The 17,943-nt window shown below is 61.8% G+C and overlaps 3 protein-coding genes across 4 annotated transcripts; 2 read left to right on the plus strand and 1 right to left on the minus strand.

The window, feature by feature from the left end:
• Nucleotides 1–2,275: 2,275 nt before the first annotated feature.
• Nucleotides 2,276–9,406, plus strand: LOC308050894 (mothers against decapentaplegic homolog 4-like; the record flags this gene model as incomplete). Its single annotated transcript, XM_080361109.1, has 11 exons — nt 2,276–2,512; nt 3,951–4,125; nt 4,955–4,975; nt 5,025–5,228; nt 5,847–5,963; nt 6,036–6,119; nt 6,203–6,256; nt 6,929–7,112; nt 7,998–8,166; nt 8,980–9,118; nt 9,198–9,406. The coding sequence occupies 11 exons, from the start codon at nt 2,276–2,278 to the stop codon at nt 9,404–9,406; spliced, it is 1,593 nt and encodes a 530-aa protein (XP_080217235.1).
• A 114-nt stretch (nt 9,407–9,520) lies between these two features.
• SNAPIN (SNAP associated protein) lies at nt 9,521–11,574 on the plus strand. Its single transcript, XM_080361037.1, has 4 exons — nt 9,521–9,764; nt 10,938–10,984; nt 11,096–11,214; nt 11,301–11,574. Exons 1-4 carry the CDS (start codon nt 9,655–9,657, stop codon nt 11,403–11,405), a joined length of 381 nt encoding a protein of 126 aa, XP_080217163.1. The 5' UTR covers nt 9,521–9,654; the 3' UTR covers nt 11,406–11,574.
• Nucleotides 11,575–12,219: 645 nt separating this feature from the next.
• On the minus strand, nt 12,220–17,674 carry ILF2 (interleukin enhancer binding factor 2). Of its 2 annotated transcripts, none has more exons than XM_080361070.1 (14): nt 17,570–17,674; nt 17,332–17,374; nt 16,350–16,391; nt 15,429–15,533; nt 15,045–15,122; nt 14,800–14,902; nt 14,640–14,705; nt 14,346–14,462; nt 14,174–14,252; nt 13,961–14,048; nt 13,746–13,807; nt 12,953–13,067; nt 12,699–12,789; nt 12,220–12,602 (listed from the first exon to the last, which is right to left on the minus strand). In XM_080361070.1, the coding sequence occupies exons 1-14, from the start codon at nt 17,572–17,574 to the stop codon at nt 12,442–12,444; spliced, it is 1,155 nt and encodes a 384-aa protein (XP_080217196.1). In that variant the 5' UTR covers nt 17,575–17,674; the 3' UTR covers nt 12,220–12,441. The 2 variants fall into 2 exon arrangements, with proteins under 2 accessions (XP_080217196.1, XP_080217195.1); XM_080361069.1 differs by having other exon boundaries at nt 16,350–16,392; nt 17,315–17,374.
• Nucleotides 17,675–17,943: the final 269 nt, after the last annotated feature.

Genomic DNA, 17,943 nt, shown 5'->3' on the forward strand with positions numbered 1-17,943 from the left:
ATGGGGTGTCCCCCCCATTCCCAGAGCATCCCTCCTGCTTCCCCCCGCTCCTCGCGATGAAATCCCCACCCAGGCACCCCCCGGTCCCTTTGTCCCAGCCCTGGGGATTATCGGGGTGCAAACTTATCGGGGAGCCGAGATTACACGGGGGGCTGCGGGAGCTGGGTTCCCCCACCCCACGCTGCTCATCACCCCATGGCTCTGATTTTGGGGGATCTGATGGCAGGAGTCGTGTGGGTTGGGGAGGAGGGGACACCTGGGTCGCAGGGGGGCTCTGACAGGTTGGTGAAAAGCCCCCCAGCCATTGGGACAAAAGGCTCAGACGCAGAAATGTCACTTCCCATGTGGAGCGGGGCGATGAGGCGCCTCCGTATCGCTCTGGTTCACCGCGACGCCGGCGCCACGGGGGCCTTTTGGGGTCCCCTCTGCCCATGGGGACAGCGAGCGCCTCCGGCCGGGGGCGCTGGAGCCGGGGAGGAGCCGTCTCTGCCCCCCAGCCCCCCCAGTTTCCCCCTGACCGGACTGCGCTGTTTCGGATGGGACTGGAGACAGCTCAGGCGTTTTGGCGCATCAACCTTGGGACCAACACTGGGGTGCTCAGCTGCCTTTTCAAGGGGGATCCCACAAAGTCCCCGGTCACGGGGAGTCCCCACCGCCCTCTTTCACCTTCTTTGGCCTCAAAATTGAGCCTTGACACAGAGCGTTCCAGCCTGGCAGGGACCGCGGGGACAAGCAGGCGGTGTCACCGGCATCGCGGCAGCTCCGGGATGAGCACCCATGGGGTGACCCATCGCCTAACGGGGTGCTCAGGGTTGTACCCGCGGGGCCCCTCCGCTATCGGTGTCTCCATAGCCGGTGGTGTCTGGCTCATCCCAAAGCGGGGGAGCCCGGGAGGCGGCATGGCTCTGCCAAAGCGGGCAGCGCAGCGGCACGGAGCCCGGCACGGCCCCAGCGTGGGTGGGGGACGCCCGTGGGCCCCCGCTGTGCGTGTGTCGGCGGCTCTTGGCGTGAGCGGCCTGGCGGAGGAGGCAGGAAAGGGAGCAGCGCGGCAGCGAGCGAGGGGTTAAGGAGCGGCGCCAGGCTGGGCTCTGTTTAGTCTGAGTCTGGGACGCGCCAGCGCCGGGCAGCGCGGAGCACGGAGCACGGAGCACAGACAGCGCGTGCCAGCGGGGACCAGCGCAGACACACGCACACACACACACACACACAGCCTTGCACACACACACACACACAGCCTTGCACACACACATGCACACAGACACAGCCTTGCACACACAGAGCCTTGCACACTCAGACACAGTGCTGCACACACACACGCCCTTGCACGCACACAAAACCTTGCACACACTGACACAGCCTTGCACACACAGGCTTGCACACACACACTCAGCCTTGCACACACACACATTCAGCCTTGCACACACACAGAGCTTTGCACACACACACAGCCTTGCACACACACACAGCCTTGCACGCACACACAGCCTTGCACACATTCAGCCTTGCACACAGACGCATTCAGCCTTGCACACACACAGAGCCTTGCACGCACATACACGGCCTTGCACACACACGTGCACACACACTCAGCCTTGCACACACACACTCAGCCTTGCACACACATACACAGCCTTGCACGCACATACACAGCCTTGCAGACACACGTGCACACACTCTCAGCCTTGCACACACATACTCAGCCTTGCACACACATACTCAGCCTTGCACACACACAGACACAGCTTGACACGCACGTGCACACACATGTGCACACACACTCAGCCTTGCACACACACATAGCTTTGCACACACACATAGCTTTGCACACACACACACAGAGCTTTGCACACACACTCAGCCTTGCACACACACATAGAGCTTTGCGCACACACACATAGAGCTTTGCACACACACACAGCTTTGCACACACACTCAGCCTTGCACACACACATAGAGCTTTGCGCACACACACACAGCTTTGCACACACACTCAGCCTTGCACAAGCACACTCAGCCTTGCCCGCTGCTCCCACGCGTGCTCCCTGCCGCTCACCGCCGTTCCGCAGCCGCCGTCCCCGCACCCCCATCCCCGCTGAGCCGTCACCGCGCCCCATCCCCGGGGACACCCCCAGCGTCACCCCGTCCCCACGCCCGCAGGGCCCGTGCCACCCGGCGTCCCCCGGCGCGGCTGCGGGGGATGACGGAGCCGTGGCGGGGGATGACGGAGCAGTGGCGCGGGGTGACGGCCGTGCCGGCCTTGCAGGGCCGCGGTGCCATGTCCCTGGGCGCCCCCGCCAGCAGCGCCGGCGTCCCCAGCGTCGTGCACAGCCTGATGTGCCACCGGCAGGGCGGGGACAGCGAGAGCTTCGCCAAGCGCGCCATCGAGAGCCTGCTCAAGAAGCTCAAGGAGAAGAAGGACGAGCTGGACTCGCTCATCGCCGCCGTCACCACCAACGGCGCCCACCCCAGCAAGTGCGTCACCATCCAGCGCACCCTGGACGGGCGGCTCCAGGTACGGCCGCACCGGGGTGGGAATGGGGGGGGCTGGGTGTCTCCACAGCGCCCCCTGTGTACCCCAAAACCCACCCCCGAGTTGGGGGCACTGGGTGTTGAGGTGACTCGGAACTCCCAAGATGCCAAAACCTTCCCCTAACTGGGGGTACCTGGGTGTCCCATGACCCCGTTGGGCAACTGCATGTTGAGGTGCTCAGGGACCCCCCAAACCTCCCCAAAGTGGGGGTACTCAGGTTCCTTATGACCGCTTTGTGCAACTGCACATTGGGGTGCCCAAAGACTCCCCAAACCTCCCCAAACTGGGGGTACCCAGATGTCCCATGACCCCGTTGGGCAACTGCATATTGGGGTGCCCAAAGACCCCCCAAATCTCCCCAAACTGGGGATACCCAGGTGCCCCATGACCCCATTGGGCAACTGAATGTTGGGGTGGCCCAGGACCCCCCAAATCAGGGGTACCCAGGTGTCCCATGACCCCATTGAGCAACTGCACATTGGGGTGCCCAGAGACCCCTCAAACCTCCCCAAAGTGGGGGTACCCAGGTTCCTTATGACCCCTTTGGACAACTGCACATTGAGGTGCACCAAGACCCCCCAAACCTCCCCAAACTGGGGGTACCCAGGTGCCCCATGACCCCTTTGGACAATTGAATGTTGGGGTGCCCCAGAACCCCCCAAATCAGGGGTACCCAGGTGCCTTATGATGCCATTGGGCAACTGTATGTTGGGGTGCACCAGGACCCCCCAAACTGGGGATACCCTTGTGCCCCATGACCCCCTTGTGCAACTGCATGTTGGGGTGCTCAAAGACCCCCCAAACCTCCCCAAACTGGGGGTACCATGTTTCCCATGACCCCCCTGTGACAACTGCACATTGGGGTGCGCCAAGACCCCCCCAGACCTCCCCAAACTGGGTGTACTCGAGTGTCCAAGTGCCCTGTGCCCCCCCATTGTGCGACCCTCCCCAAACTTCAACCACCTGGGTATTGGGGTGCATTGATCCCTCCCCAGGCGAGGGGACCCAGGCGTCCGGGCGGGAGGAGGCACAGAGGGGGCACCCCCCCATTGAAGGGGGCGCACAAGGGGGGACCCCCCATCACCTGCGTGCTGGGGGCTGCGCTGAGTTCAGCGCTTGGGCTCACGTCCCCCCCCCAAATGCAGCGGGGACAGCTGCAGGCAGCGCGTCCCCCCCGTGTCCCCACGCCGGCGTCCCCAGCGCTCTGCCCCCCCTTCCCCGATGAGTCACTGTCTGGCAGCCGGGGGGGGCAGAGCGGGGGGGTTGTTATGTCTGGAGCCGCGAGGCGCAGGGGGAGCCCCCAAACCGCAGCGGCGGCGCCGGCGCCGGGGGGGGCGTGGGGTGCAGGGGGGTTGGGATGCAGGGGGAGCATCCCTGAACCCCCCCCCCACATTGTCCCCCCCCTGTGCCCCCCCCGCAGGTGGCGGGCAGGAAGGGGTTCCCCCACGTCATCTACGCGCGGCTCTGGCGCTGGCCCGACCTGCACAAGAACGAGCTCAAACACGCCAAGTTCTGCCAATTCGCCTTCGACCTCAAGCACGACAGCGTCTGCGTCAACCCCTACCACTACGAGCGCGTGGTGGCCCCCGCCTGCGGTGAGATGGTCCGACCCCCCCACCAGCACCCCAGAATGGGGGGGACTCCCCACCAGCACCCCAGAATGGGGGAACACCCCACCAGTACCCCAGAATGGGGGGACACCCCACCAGCACCCCCGGGAGGGGGAAAACGTGGGGACATCACCCCCCAGTACCCCCAGAATGTAGGAACACCCCCAGGGTGGGGACACCCCCACCAGCACCCCCAGAAGGGGGGGAATGTGGGGACACCACCCCCCAGCACCCCCAGAATGTGGGAACACCCCTATTATGGGGGGACACCCCCACCAGCATCCCCAATCTGGGGGACACCCCCCCCCCAGCACCCTCAGGGTGGGGACACCCCCACCAGCACCCCTAGAATGTGGGAACACCCCTATTATGGGGGGACATCCCCACCAGCACCCCCAATCTGGGGGTCACCCCCCACCAGCACCCCCAGGGTGGGGACACCCCCATCAGCACCCTCAGAATGTAGGGACACCCCCACCAGTATCCCTGGAGGAGGGACACCCCCACTAGCACCCCCAGGGTGGGGACACCCCCACCAGCACCCCCAGAATGTGGGGACACCCCCACCAGCATCCTTATGGGGGGACACCCCCACTAGCACCCACAGAATGGGGGGGGGAGACACTCCCGCCAGCCCCTCCAGGGTCCAGATACCCCCACCAACACCCCCAGAATGGGGGGACACCTGCAGAATGTGGGGACACCCCCATCAGCATCCCCAGGATGGGGGGACACCCCCCAGACCCCCCAGGGTGGGAGGGGCCCCCATCCAGCCACCAGCACCCATAACACCCCCCCCTTTTCTCCCCGGTAGGTTTGAGCATCCAGAGCACAGGTGAGACCTCGGCACGCGGGGCTGTTGGGGGGCGCCCCCTCCCGCAGAGGGTCCCCGTGCCCCCCATGGTCTCCGGTGTGTCCCCCCCCAGTGAAGGAGGAGTTTGTCCATGCCTGTGTGCAGATGGAGCTGCCGCCCGGCCGGGAGCGAGGGGCCAAGCGGGGGCCACGGCCGCCCCCCCCCGATCCCCAGCGCCAGCCGCTGCCCCCCCCGCAGCACCCCCCCGCCAACCTCTACCCCATGTCACCCCCAGGTAAGACCCATTGACCCCCCCATCCGCATCCATGCCAGGATGTGCCCACTAAAGGTCCCAGCAAAAGGTCACCCGTGCTGGGGGGGGGCGGAGGGACCCCCATGGCACATTAAAGGGGCTCTTGGGCAATGGGTCTCCCATGCTGGGGGGGCTCGGAGGGACCCCCATACCACATTAAAGGGGTTCTTGGGCAATGGGTCTCCCATGTTGGGGGGCTCAGAGGGACCCCCATGCCCACATTAAAGGAGTTCTTTGGCAATGGGTTTCCCATGCTGGGGGGGCTTGGAGGGACCCCCATGCCCTTGGTAAAGGGGTTCCAGGCAAAGGGTCACCCATATTTGGGGGGCAGAATAGAAGGGCCCTTGTGCCCATATTAAAGGGGTCCCAGCAAAGGGTCTCATGTGCTGGGGGGGCTCAGCGGGACCCCCATAAAGGGATTCTTGGGCAATGGGTCTCCCATGTTGGGGGGGCTCAGAGGGACCCCCACGCCCCTGGTAAAGGGGAACCCAGGCAAAGGGGTCACCCATAATTGGGGGTCAGAATGAAGGGACCCCCGTGCCCCATCCCTGGGGAAGGGTTTGGGGGTATCATGCTGAGCCCCCCGTACCCCCCCCACAGTGACCTCTCTGCTCTCGCTGCCCCACGGCGAGGGGCTTCTGCACATCCCCACGCCGCCCCCACCTGCCCCGGCGCAGCCCCCCCCGCAGAACGGCCACCCCAAGCCCCCCTACCACAGTGAGTACCGGGGTCCCCCCCGTGTCCCCCGCTGGGCAGGGGACACCCCGGTCACCCCGTGTCCCGCTGCAGGTTCAACGGCGAGCTGGAGCGGCACAGTCTATGCGCCAAACCTGGGGGGGGCGCAGCCCCCGCTCCACCACCCCAACCACTACTGTAGGTCTATGGGGTGAGGGTTGGGGTGGGGGGGTCTCCATGTGGGGTTCGCTGTGCTCACACCATCTCCGCCCCCTCCCCAGGGCCCCTGCACCGTAACTCCGGGCTGTACCAGCACCCCGTGTCCACTCACCCCGGTAAGCGCCCCCCACCCCAATTAACACCCCGGTGATCATCACAGGGTGACAGAATGCGGGGGGTTGAAGGGCCCTCAAAGCCCATCCAGTGCAACCCCCCCGGAGCAGGAACACCCAGCTGAGGTTACACAGGAAGGTGTCCAAGCGGGTTGGAATGTCTGCACAGAAGGAGACTCCACAACCCCCCAGGGCAGAGCAGAGGGGCAGGAGAACCTCTCTGACCTACTGACCACCCCCTTCTAACCCCCCCCCAGGTCCCATTGGCTTCCTGGCCACAAGGGCCCAGTGCTGGCTCAGCCCGCAGCACCCACTGTTCCAAGCTGGTCTCCCATCCAAGTACTGACCGGGCCCGACCCTGCTTAGCTTCCCAGATCAGGTGTTCTCAGGGTGCTATGGCTGAGTATCTGTAAGGTCTCCCATCCAAGTGCTGACCGGGCCCGACCCTGCTTAGCTTCCCAGATCAGACGAGATGGGGCGTTCTCAGGGTGCTATGGCTACATATATTACATTATATATATATATGTTCCCCAAGTGTATCCTGATAGTATCTGAACTAACCCCTTTTTTCAAGGGCAGAGCAGAGGGGCAGGAGAACCTCTCTGGACTTCAGTGGTGACCTCGATCATCCCTGAGCCGTGGGTGCCATGACCCCCTCATTGTTTCCCCCGCCAGGGCCGGAGTTTTGGTGCTCCATCGCCTATTTCGAGATGGACGTGCCGGTCGGGGAGATCTTCAAGGTGCCGTCCGGCTGCCCCGTGGTCACCGTGGATGGTTACGTGGACCCGTCGGGGGGCGCCCGGTTCTGCCTGGGGCAGCTCTCCAACGTGCACCGCACCGACGCCAGCGAGCGAGCCCGGTGGGCCGGGGGAAATGGGGGGACGGGGGGCAATGCGGGGGGAGTTTGGGGGTGCAGATGGGAACGGTGTGGGGTGAGTGAGGGGGTGATGTCGGGGTGAGGAGGGGGGCAGAAGTGGGTAAAGGGGGGTGTATGGGGCAGGTGGGGTGATACAGGGGGTAAAGGGGTTATATGGGGCAGGTGGGGTGATATAGGAGGTAAAAGGGGTATATGGGGCAGGTGGAGTGATATAGGAGGTAGAAGGGGTATATGGGGCAGGTGGGGTGATATAGGGGGTAAAGGGGGTATATGGGGCAGGTGGAGTGATATAGGAGGTAGAAGGGGTATATGGGGCAGGTGGGGTGATATAGGGGGTAAATGGGAGATATATGGTGCAGCAGGGGGACATAGGAAGCAAATGGGGGCCTTATGGGGCAGGTGGGGGACACAGAGGCAAATGGGGGATGTATGGGTCAGATAAGGTGATATAGGGGGCATATGGGGGATACAGGGGCAACTGGGGAATGATGGGGTGATATAGGGGTAAAGGGGTTATATGTGGCAAGTGGGGTGGTATAGGGGGCAAATGGGGGATATATGGGGGGATATAGGAAGCAAATGGGGGGCTTATGGGGCAGGTGGGGGACACAGAGGCAAATGAGGAATGTATGGGGCAGATAAGGTGATATGGGGGGCAGATGGGGAATGTGCAGGTTAAATATGGAATGCACAGGGTAGCAGGAGGTATAGGGGGCAAACGGGATGTATGGGGCAGGAGGGGGATGTGGGGGGGTAACTGAGGGATGTGCGGGGCAGGTGGGGGGACAGGTGGGAGACGCGTGGGGTTGCGGGGGGATGTAGGGGGCAAAGGGGGTTCAGGGGTTGCTGACGGCGGGCGCGGCGCAGGCTGCACATCGGCAGGGGGGTGCAGCTGGAGTGCCGCGGCGAGGGCGACGTGTGGCTGCGGTGCCTGAGCGACCACGCCGTGTTCGTGCAGAGCTACCACCTGGACCGCCAGGCCGGCAGGGCCCCCGGCGACGCCGTGCACAAGGTCTACCCCGGGGCGCACATCAAGGTGGGGGCGCCCCGGGGGCCCAGGAGGGAGATGGGGGACCCCAGGGCCTGTGTTAAAGGGGTCCCAGCAAAGGGTCACCTGTGCTATGGGGGCAGAATGGAGGGACCCCCATGCCCTTGTTAAAGGGGTCCCAGGCAAAGGGTCACCCATATTTGGGGGGGGCAGAATAGAGGGGCCCTTCTACCCACATTAAAGGGGTCCCAGCAAAGGGTCACCCGTGTTTGTGGGGGGCAGAATGGAGGGACCTCCATGCCCTTGTTAAAGGGGTCCCAGGCAAAGAGTCACCCATATGTGGGGGGACAGACCAGAGGGACCCCCATGGCCACATTAAAGGGGTCCCAGCAAAGGGTCACCCATGTTTGGGGGGCCAGAATAGAGGGGCCCTTGTACCCACATTAAAGGGGTCCCAGCAAAGGGTCACCCATGTTTGTGGGGGGCAGAATGGAGGGACCCCCATGGCCACATTAAAGGGGTCCCACCAAAGGGTCACCCGTGTTTGTGGGGGCGGAATGGAGGGACCCCCATGGCCACATTAAAGGGGTCCCAGCAAAGGGTCACCCATGTTTGGGGGGACAGACCAGAGGGACCCCCATGCCCTTGTTAAAGGGGTCCCAGCAAAGGGTCACCCGTGCTGGTGGGGCCAGAATGGAGAGACCCCCATGGCCACATTATAGGGGTTCCAGGCAATAGGTCTCCCATGCTGGGGACGCCCCAAGAATGAGGGGACCCCACGTTCACGTTGAAGCGCTCTCAGTCCCCAGCCGGACCCCCAGTGGCCGTGTCCCCCCCACCCAACCCACATTGTCCCCCCAGGTGTTTGACCTGCGCCAATGCCACCGCCAGATGCACCAACAAGCGGCCACGGCGCAGGCGGCGGCCGCCGCTCAAGCAGCCGCGGTGGCCGGCACCATCCCGGGCCCCGGCTCGGTGGGCGGCATCGCGCCCGCCGTGGGTGAGTGAGCGAGCCCCCCAGGGGGGCAAATCCGACCCCAAATGGGGGTTCCCCACCCACGGCCGCGTCCCCCCGGCAGGGCTGTCGGCGGCGGCGGGGATCGGCGTGGACGACCTGCGGCGGTTGTGCATCCTGCGCTTGAGCTTCGTCAAGGGCTGGGGGCCCGATTACCCGCGCCAGAGCATCAAGCACACGCCATGCTGGATCGAGGTGCAGCTGCACCGCGCGCTGCAGCTGCTGGACGAGGTGCTGCACGCCATGCCCGCCGAGCCGGGCCCCCTGCGCTGATGGCTGCGCGCCCTTTAATTTAATTTTGTAAGAAAAAGCCAAAAAAAAAGAGAAAAAAATACCAAAAAACGCGCTGGTTTTAGGTGTTATTTAACGGCGTTAAGTTTGATGCTTCCGCGGGTGCTCCGCCCCGCGCAAGTATCGGGATTGCGCCTCGCCGCGGACTATATTTCCCAGCGGCCCCCGCGGCGCCGGGCGGAAGCGGCGTTTTTGACGCCTCCCGGAGGGCATTTCCGGGCGGCGCCAAGATGGCGGCGGGGAGCGGCGGCGCGGCCGCCCGGGAGCTGTTCGCCGAGGGGCTGCTGCAGTTCCTGCGGCCGGCGGTGCGGCAGCTCGACGGGCACGTCCACGCCGTGAGGTGCGGGGACGGGGGGGTCGGGAGGGAGCCGGGGGGGAGTGGGGCCGAGGGGAACTGAGAGGCCGGGGGGGCGGTTTTAGGGGTGACGGGCTTTAGGAGCGGCTGAGCGGGGTTTGGGGGTGCGGGGGAGGCCCCCGGGGTTGGGGACATTGTGGGGCGGGAGTGGGTAGAGACGAGGGAGCGTGTGGCTGTGGGGAATTCGGGGTGCAGGTGAGCGGGGGGTGTTTGGAGTGGGAAGTGGGGACGCTGGGTCTTTGTTGTTGTTGTTGTTGTTCAGCACCTGGGAGTACAGGGGTTGGGGTGCAGGATTTTGGGGTACAGCGTTTGGGGGAAGGATTTAGGGTGCAGGTTTGGGAAGGATCTGAGGGTGCAGGGTTTGGGGGTGCAGGGTTTGGGAGCTGAGGAACTGGAGGTGCAGGATTTTGGGGTACAGCGTTTGGGGGAAGGATTTAGGGTGCAGGTTTGGGAAGGATCTGAGGGTGCAGGGTTTGGGGGTGCAGGGTTTGGGAGCTGAGGAACTGGAGGTGCAGGGTTTGGGGGTTCAGGGTTTGGGGGGGTGCAGCGTTTTGGAATGCAGCACCTGGGGTGCAGGGTTTGGGGGTGCAAGGACTTGGGGAAAGATCTGAGGGTGCAGGGTCTGGAGCTTCAGGGTGTGCAGGGTTTTAAGGTGCAGGATTTGGGGGTTCAGGGTTTGGGAGCTGAGGAACTGGAGGTGCGCGATTTGGGGGTTCAGGGTTTGGGGGGGTGCAGCGTTTTGGAATGCAGCACCTGGGGTGCAAAGTTTGGGGGTGCAAGGACTGGGGGAAAGATCTGAGGGTGCGGGGTCTGGAGCTTCAGGGTGTGCAGGGTTTTGAGGTGCAGGATTTGGAGGTGCAGAGTCTGGGAGCTGAGGAACTGGAGGTGCATGATTTGGGGGTTCAGGGTTTGGGAGCTGAGGAACTGGAGGTGCGCGATTTGGGGGTTCAGGGTTTGGGGGGGGTGCAGCGTTTTGGAATGCAGCACCTGGGGTGCACGGTTTGAAGGAGCAGTATCTGGAATGCCTGATGTATTTAGAGTGCAGGTTTTTGGGCTTCAGGGTTTTGGGGGTGCGAGTTTGGAAGCGCATTGACTGGGGGAAGGCGGGTTTGGGGTGGGGGACAAGGACCTTTGGCCACCGCCGCGTCCCCCCCGCAGGGAGAGCCAGGTGGAGCTGCGGGAGCACATCGACAGCCTGGCCACAGGTGAGACGAGGGGGTGTCACGTCCGCAGCCCCGCTTTGGGGGTGCAGCGGGGTTTGCCCCCCCAATTCCCCGCGTGTCCCGGGTCCCCTCCCACCCCCCCGCTGTCCCCAGAGCTCTGCCGCATCAACGAGGACCAGAAAGTGGCGCTGGACCTTGATCCCTACGTGAAGAAGCTGCTCAACGCCCGGCGGAGGGTGGTGCTGGTCAACAACATCCTGCAGAACGCTCAGGTCAGGGCAGGGGGTTTAGGGGGGCTACAGTGTTTTGGGGAACCCCAGCCCCCCCCGATCGTGACGGCTGCCGCTCCCCCGCGCAGGAACGGCTGCGGCGGCTGAACCACAGCGTGGCCAAGGAGACGGTGCGGAGGAAAGCCATGCTGGAGGCGGCGGGTGGCTACCCACAGGGCCTGCCCGGCAAGTGAGGGCCCCCCCGGGTGTCCCCGAGTGGAGCGGGTGGCCCCGCTGGTATCTGCCAAGGGACAGAGCGAGAGGTGCCGCGCGGTGAGGCCGCGGCGCTTGTGCCGCAGCTGAAGGAACCGGGGTCCCCGGTGGTGTATGAGCGGGTTTGTAGGCGCCGTAATAAAGCGATGAGGAGGCAGCGCGAGTCTGTGACGCTGCGGGGGGGTTTGGGGGTGCGGGGGAGGCCCCCGGGGTTGGGGACATTGTGGGGCGGGAGCGGGTAGAGACGGGGGAGCGTGTGGCTGTGGGGAATTCGGGGTGCAGGTGAGCGGGGGGTGTTTGGAGTGGGAAGTGGGGACGCTGGGTCTTTGTTGTTGTTGTTGTTGTTCAGCACCTGGGAGTACAGGGGTTGGGGTGCAGGATTTTGGGGTACAGCGTTTGGGGGAAGGATTTAGGGTGCAGGTTTGGGAAGGATCTGAGGGTGCAGGGGTTTAAGGTGCAGGATTGGGGGTTCAAGGTTTGGGAGCTGAGGAACTGGAGGTGCAGGATTTGGGGGTTCAGGGTTTGGGGAGGGTGCAGCATTTTGGAATGCAGCACCTGGGGTGCAGGGTTTGGGGGTTCAGGGTTTGGGGGGGTGCAGCATTTTGGAATGCAGCACCTGGAGTGCAGAGTTTGGGGGTGCAAGGACTGGGGGAAAGATCTGAGGGTGCAGGGGAGAACGGAGGTTGGGGTTCAGCACCCCCAGGCTGGGCTCCTTCACCTTTTGGAACCCCGTCCCGCTGTCAGACCTTTTCTACAACACAGGGCTTCTACCGAAACAACCGGGACGCGCTCAAAACGGGGGTTGGAACGGTGTAATTGGGCAACTTATAAAAACAAATACAGGGGACGGGTGACGTTGGCTGCGCGCGCTGGGGCGGGCTCGGTTCCTTGTGTCCTTCAGGCAGCAGCTCCCGGTAAGGGGGGGTTCGCAAGGGGGCGCGGGCAGCCCAAATCCTTCCCTCCCCTGCCCGCGCTGCCCGCTGCAGGCAGCAGCACCGACCGGCGTTAGCGGGCAGCTCACTCCTGCGTCTCCATGCTTTCCTCCTCCTCGCCCGTGGCGGGTTCTTCCTGATTCTCCTCCTCCTCTTCTCCTTCTTTCTTCTCCGGAGGCTTCTCATACGCCTTCTCGGAAGGCGTCACTATCACTCCATCCCACGTAGACATTTCGGAAGCCAAATCTGCAAATAAAATAAGAGCAGACCCCCAAGAAAAATCGGGGTGAAACTTAAACGTTCCCCGGTCCTGTTGCCCCAGCGAGGAAGAGCCGCGCTTACAGCTGGCGTCGCCCTCCTGGCCGAGTATTTTCCTGTAGCCTCCATGCGAGAGAATCCGGACGAGCGTCTGCGCTGTGTAACACACCATGTCCTGCGGGGACGGGGATGGGGACACGTCAGTGCGCGGGGGGTTCACAGAATCACAGTGTGAGGGGTTGAAGGGACCTGGAAAACTCATCCAGTCCGATCCCCCCACGGAGCAGGAGTAGATGAGGTTAGAGGGCTCCTGGCCCTTCGCAGCCGCGGCCGCTCACCTGCTGCTCCAGGGTCATCACCGTGTGGACTCGGAAGTTTCCGCTCTCGCAGGGATCGGTGATGCCGACGGATCCGGGGAGGAAGAGCCCGGCAGCCAGGATCTGAAGGCAGCGCCTACGGGATGAGGAGGTTTGTGTTAAAAATAAGACCGTCCCCAGCAGAGAAACACGACCCGAGTCTGCGGGTGGCACGCGGACGCGAGGAAGGTCCTTTGTCTCTTCTCTGGTCCCTTCAAGGCCTGAGATGCTGCTGGTTTTATTTGCGGCATTCAAAATGACCACAAGTGGTGTTCCCCAGAGGCCACCAGCACCCTGGTTGTACTAGCACTGGTGTGGCCGCAGGCCCAGGGCAGTGACCGTCCCTGTGCTGGGACCTGGGGAGGCCAAACTCTGAATCCTGGGGGCAGTTTTGGGCCCAAAGAAAGAGTATGAGATGCTGGAAGTTCAGGGAAGGGAACGGAGCTGGTGAGGGGCTGGAGCACAATGTGATGGAGCGGCTGAGGGACCTGGGGAAACAGCCGCAAGTTGCGCCAGGGGAGGGTGAGGGTGGAAATTTGGGGTGATTTCTCCCCAAAGGGCTGTGGGTGTTGGAACAGGCTGCCCAGGGCAGTGCTGGAGTCGCCATCCCTGGGGGGTTGGACAGAGATGAGGTTCTCAGGGACATGGGGCAGTGCCGGGGGTGGGTTATAGTTGGACTCCGTGATTTTAAAGCTCTTTTCCAACCAAAAGGATTGTGATTCTAAATCTGAGACCGTAAGGTGAATTCGTATGAGAGAAGCGAATGGCAACAGACCTGTAGGCGATGTTGAGAGCCAGGGGCTGCCTGGTGGGATTGTTCATCACCGCATAGTGCCCCTGAAGGGGTGAAAGAGGGGAGTTAGGACACAAGCGGCTTCCCCACTCCTCCTGCACGGGAGCTACGAGGAGCTGCCTTACGCCAGAGCCTGGGGACGCGCCGGCAGCGCAAATTTAACTACAACGCGTCTGGCGCATCCGCGTTCCCCTCACCAGCAGGTCCAGAATCCAGGGCGTGAGGGGCTCGAAGCCGGGGAATCGAATCCTCAGGTCTTTCAGCAGCCGGATTAAGACCTTCACCCTGGAGAAGAGGCAGGAGGGGAGGTTTGTAATGCAACCCCTTCCCACCGCAGGGACAGCTCCTCGCTTTGCTCCTCCGCAAAGGACGTTAATTCCACTGCGGTTCCTGCGCGCGGCCGAACTCACGTGGACTGCGACGCGTTCTCCTCGAACCAGCGGGCGTGTCTGATGGCAGCCAGGGCGCTCTGCAGCACTTTGATGTCCACTGAAAGAAGCAGCAGAAATACTGGGTTTTTAAACCAAAAGGGGAGTAGCGGTGGAGCCTTCGCCCCGGCGCCGGTTTGGAGTGAGCTCTTACGGTGGAGTTCGGGGTCCAGCTTGCGGAGGTTGGGCGGCACCGTGGTGATGAGGATCTTCACGGTGGCGTCGGCAGAGCTGATCTCAAAGCCGGTCTCGTTGGTCAGCATGGTCAGGACTGGGGAGAAAGAGCGAGAATTCCTTCATTAGGGATGGAAGATCATCCAGGGAAAAGAAAAGTGGGAAAAGACCCCGGATCACGGCGCCATCCCCGCCAGACAAACCGTCTGGTGCCCAAAGCTGAAGGGGAAGCTGTCTCGTGTCACCCCACGTCCCCCAACACAGCACATCGCACCTTCGCTGGGGTCCTGCGCTCTCAGGCTTTCCACAACTTTGTTTCCCAAAGCTGCCACGGCTTCCACTGGGGAGACGAAGGAGAAAAAGGAGATGAAGAGGAGGAAGAGGAGGGTTAGAGCGGAGCTGAGCGCTGTGGTCAGTCAGCAGCTGATACTCACACGTGGGTAAGATTTTCAGAATCACCACCAGATCGGCCACGTTGTGCCCCGTGGTCATGGTGCCCTTCTTGTAGGAACCCACCTGGCGAACCTCCTCGATTTGCTGGTGGAAAGAGAGAAGCAAAAACCAATCGTGAATTTGACACACGTGTGAATGTTTAATCCACTTTGGGCTGGGAGCTGGAGCACCAATGTCCCCATGCCGGAGCGTCTCCACATGTCGCTTTTTCCACTTTTAGACTCACCACTTCAAATGTTCCGGGCGCTACAATTAAATTGTCGATCACGTTGTTGATTTTGGTCACCAGAGAAAGAATGGAAGCCTGAAAAGGAATCAGGAGACAGGTGGCGTTATCAGTCAGTCGTCCAGTATGACTTGAAACAACCTGATTTTGCATGGCGTAACGCAGACAACCCTGATGCAAAGTGTTTAATAGATAAAATGTATTTTAAATCACTGACCAAGAAACTCCACCCGTATTTCTACTGCGGTGCTTATTTCAGAGAGAAATAATTACTTTTTAGGCTAATAATGGGAACTCTTGGCTGTACTCTCTGAAGGACAGGCTGGTTTTGCGTCTGCTAACGCTGCAGTAAATGAGAATTGGAGGAAATTTCCAGCACAGAACCTGTTCGGCGGCGGTTGGAGCGAGATCCTGGTTTCTCTTCAGCAAAGCTTCGCTGAACGCGGACTCATCAGCGGCGGGTTTGACGCGGGGAAAAGCCATTTCGCACTGAAATGGGATCACACATCAGCCCAAGAAAAAGGGTTTGACCCCCTCATCAACAAAAAACCCCACTCAATATTTTAATTCTCATGTCCCTTCCATTCCCCATCATGCTTTCCACTTGTTGCTTTCCATAATTTCCCGTTATCCCAAAGAGAAGGGGAGCAGCTGCCTTTTGTGTCCACGCAACAGGGGTGCGAGATGGGGCAGATCTAATTTAAAAGTGGCTCTAAAAAGAGTTGTTGGGGGTTTTTTTATGAATTCTATTACAGTTCCTTAAGAATCACACCCGGTGCTTGCAGGTGGCCAGAGCTTTTCAGTTGCTGTAGGATTCACAAAGCCAGGAGGGCACGAGGATCAGTGGGTTTGTAAGTAAAGAATGGATGCGTGAGAGGAGCAGGAAATTATTTCCTCCTCGAAAAGGTGGGAAATGTGTGTTGCTGTCGGTCCTCATGAGGCCCAACAGAGCAAAGGAGCCTGGGGACCCTCTGACAGGCGAGTGATGATTTATCAGAACAATCCACAACGTTCACATTGCAGAGATTTGACTGAACTGAGGTTCAGGGTGAGTGGGGTGGCCTTTAAAAGCTTCTTCTGCTTTTTATTGTTGTGATTATTACTCATTGTAGTTGTCCCAGGTAACATAAATACACCCAACACAGACAGTGAGATCTGCTTTGGGTTGGTTACTGAACCTCTTCAGTGAGCTCCTCTACTCCAGCTAATCTAAAAACAGTCAAACCATCCTATTAAGTCAGAAAATAGGGGGTTTAAGATCCAGCTTTAAACAAGGAAAAGTCTCCGCAGGAGAGGGTTACTCACAACATAGAAATCGAAGGGGATGTGTGGCACAAAGGGCCGGAACCTAAAGGGGGGAAAGAAAACAAACAAACAAACTTTATTCCCTGTAGGGATGTGTTTGGCGGCACTGAGCACCCTCTCCCCAGCACTGTTTCATAGAGATCTGTTGTCAAGATGCAAGAAAGGCCCTACAGAAACAGGAAAGGTTTCTTCATGCCCCTCTAGCCCTAACTGCACACCGGGGTGTCCCCCCCAGTTCCACCTGCTGCTTCCTAGTCACAGAATGTGGGGGGTTGGAGGGCCCTGGAAAGCTCATCCAGTGCAACCCCCCCGGAGCAGGAACACCCAGCTGAGGTTACACAGGAAGGTGTCCAGGCGGGTTGGAATGTCTGCAGAGAAGGAGATTCCACACCCTCCCTGGGCAGCCTGGGCCAGGCTCTGCCACCCTCACTCCAACAAGTTGCTTCTCATCTGCCAGCGGAACCTCCTGTGTTGCAGTTTGCACCCATTGCCCCTTGTCCTGTCCCTGGTTGTCACCAGCAGAGCCTGGCTCCATCCTCCTGACACTGCCCCTTTCCATCTTGAGCCCCAGCAATGAGTCCCCCCTCAGGCTCCTCTTGTCCAGCTCCAGAGCCCCAGCTCCCTCAGCCTTTCCTCACACGGGAGATGCTCCACTCCCTGCAGCATCTTGGTGGCTGCGCTGGACTCTCTGCAGCAGTTCCCTGTCCTGCTGGAGCTGAGGGGCCACAGCTGGACACAAGATTCCAGGTGTGGTCTCCCCAGGGCAGAGCAGAGGGGCAGGAGAACCTCTCTGACCCACTGACCACCCCCTTCTAACCCACCTCAGGTACCATTGGTCCTTTTGGCCACAGTGCTGGCTCACGGTCACCGAGGTCTGTTCCCCCTACGCTGCTTTCCCCTGCCCGCCCTCCCCCCCGGGCCTGGCAGCTAAAGAGCCACCCCCACTACGGCAGAACCGGACTCGCCCCCTGCCAGGGCCTCCCCTGGAACCAAAGCGTCCGCCACGGCCTCTGCCTCGGTCGCCCCTGCGGAAGAGAAGAGGGAGACGGTGTCAGAGGAGCGGGAAACCAGGGGCTGCCCTGAGGGGGTCTCCCGCAAGGCCCGGGAGCCCCCCCGAGCGGCCACGCCGCCTCCCCGCGGCCTTCGGCCTCGCCCCGGGGACTCCCTGGGCTCCCACCCCGCGGATCGGCCGCCCCCGGCCCGGTCCCGCCGCCCCGCACCTCATGGTTCCGCCGCTCCGAACAATGAACGCCGCCGCTGAGGAGACCCCGGCCGGGCTGCGCGCTCAACACCCCGCAACAACCTGCCCGCCCATTGGTTGTTCCCTCGCGGAGGAACTGCCCACTGGCAGCACAGAGCTGCGATCCATTGGCTCAGCCGGACGTCAATCTGAAAGCGGAGGCGGGTGAAAGCCGCCAGTCAGGGGCGTGCGCGCGCTGCGCCGCTGGAGGGGGCGCGACGTTCATGAATGGAGCAGCTGGGGCGCTCGGCACGCATGCGCACACAGCGACGGGTGCGCTGCGCTGCGTACATAAAGAGCGGGTAGGTGCACTTTAACAGGTAGCAGAGTGGCGCAGCGGAAGCGTGCTGGGCC

The sequence above is a fragment of the Nesoenas mayeri genome, assembly GCF_963082525.1.
Source record: "Nesoenas mayeri genome assembly, chromosome: 30".
NCBI classification, from domain to species: Eukaryota; Metazoa; Chordata; class Aves; order Columbiformes; family Columbidae; genus Nesoenas; species Nesoenas mayeri.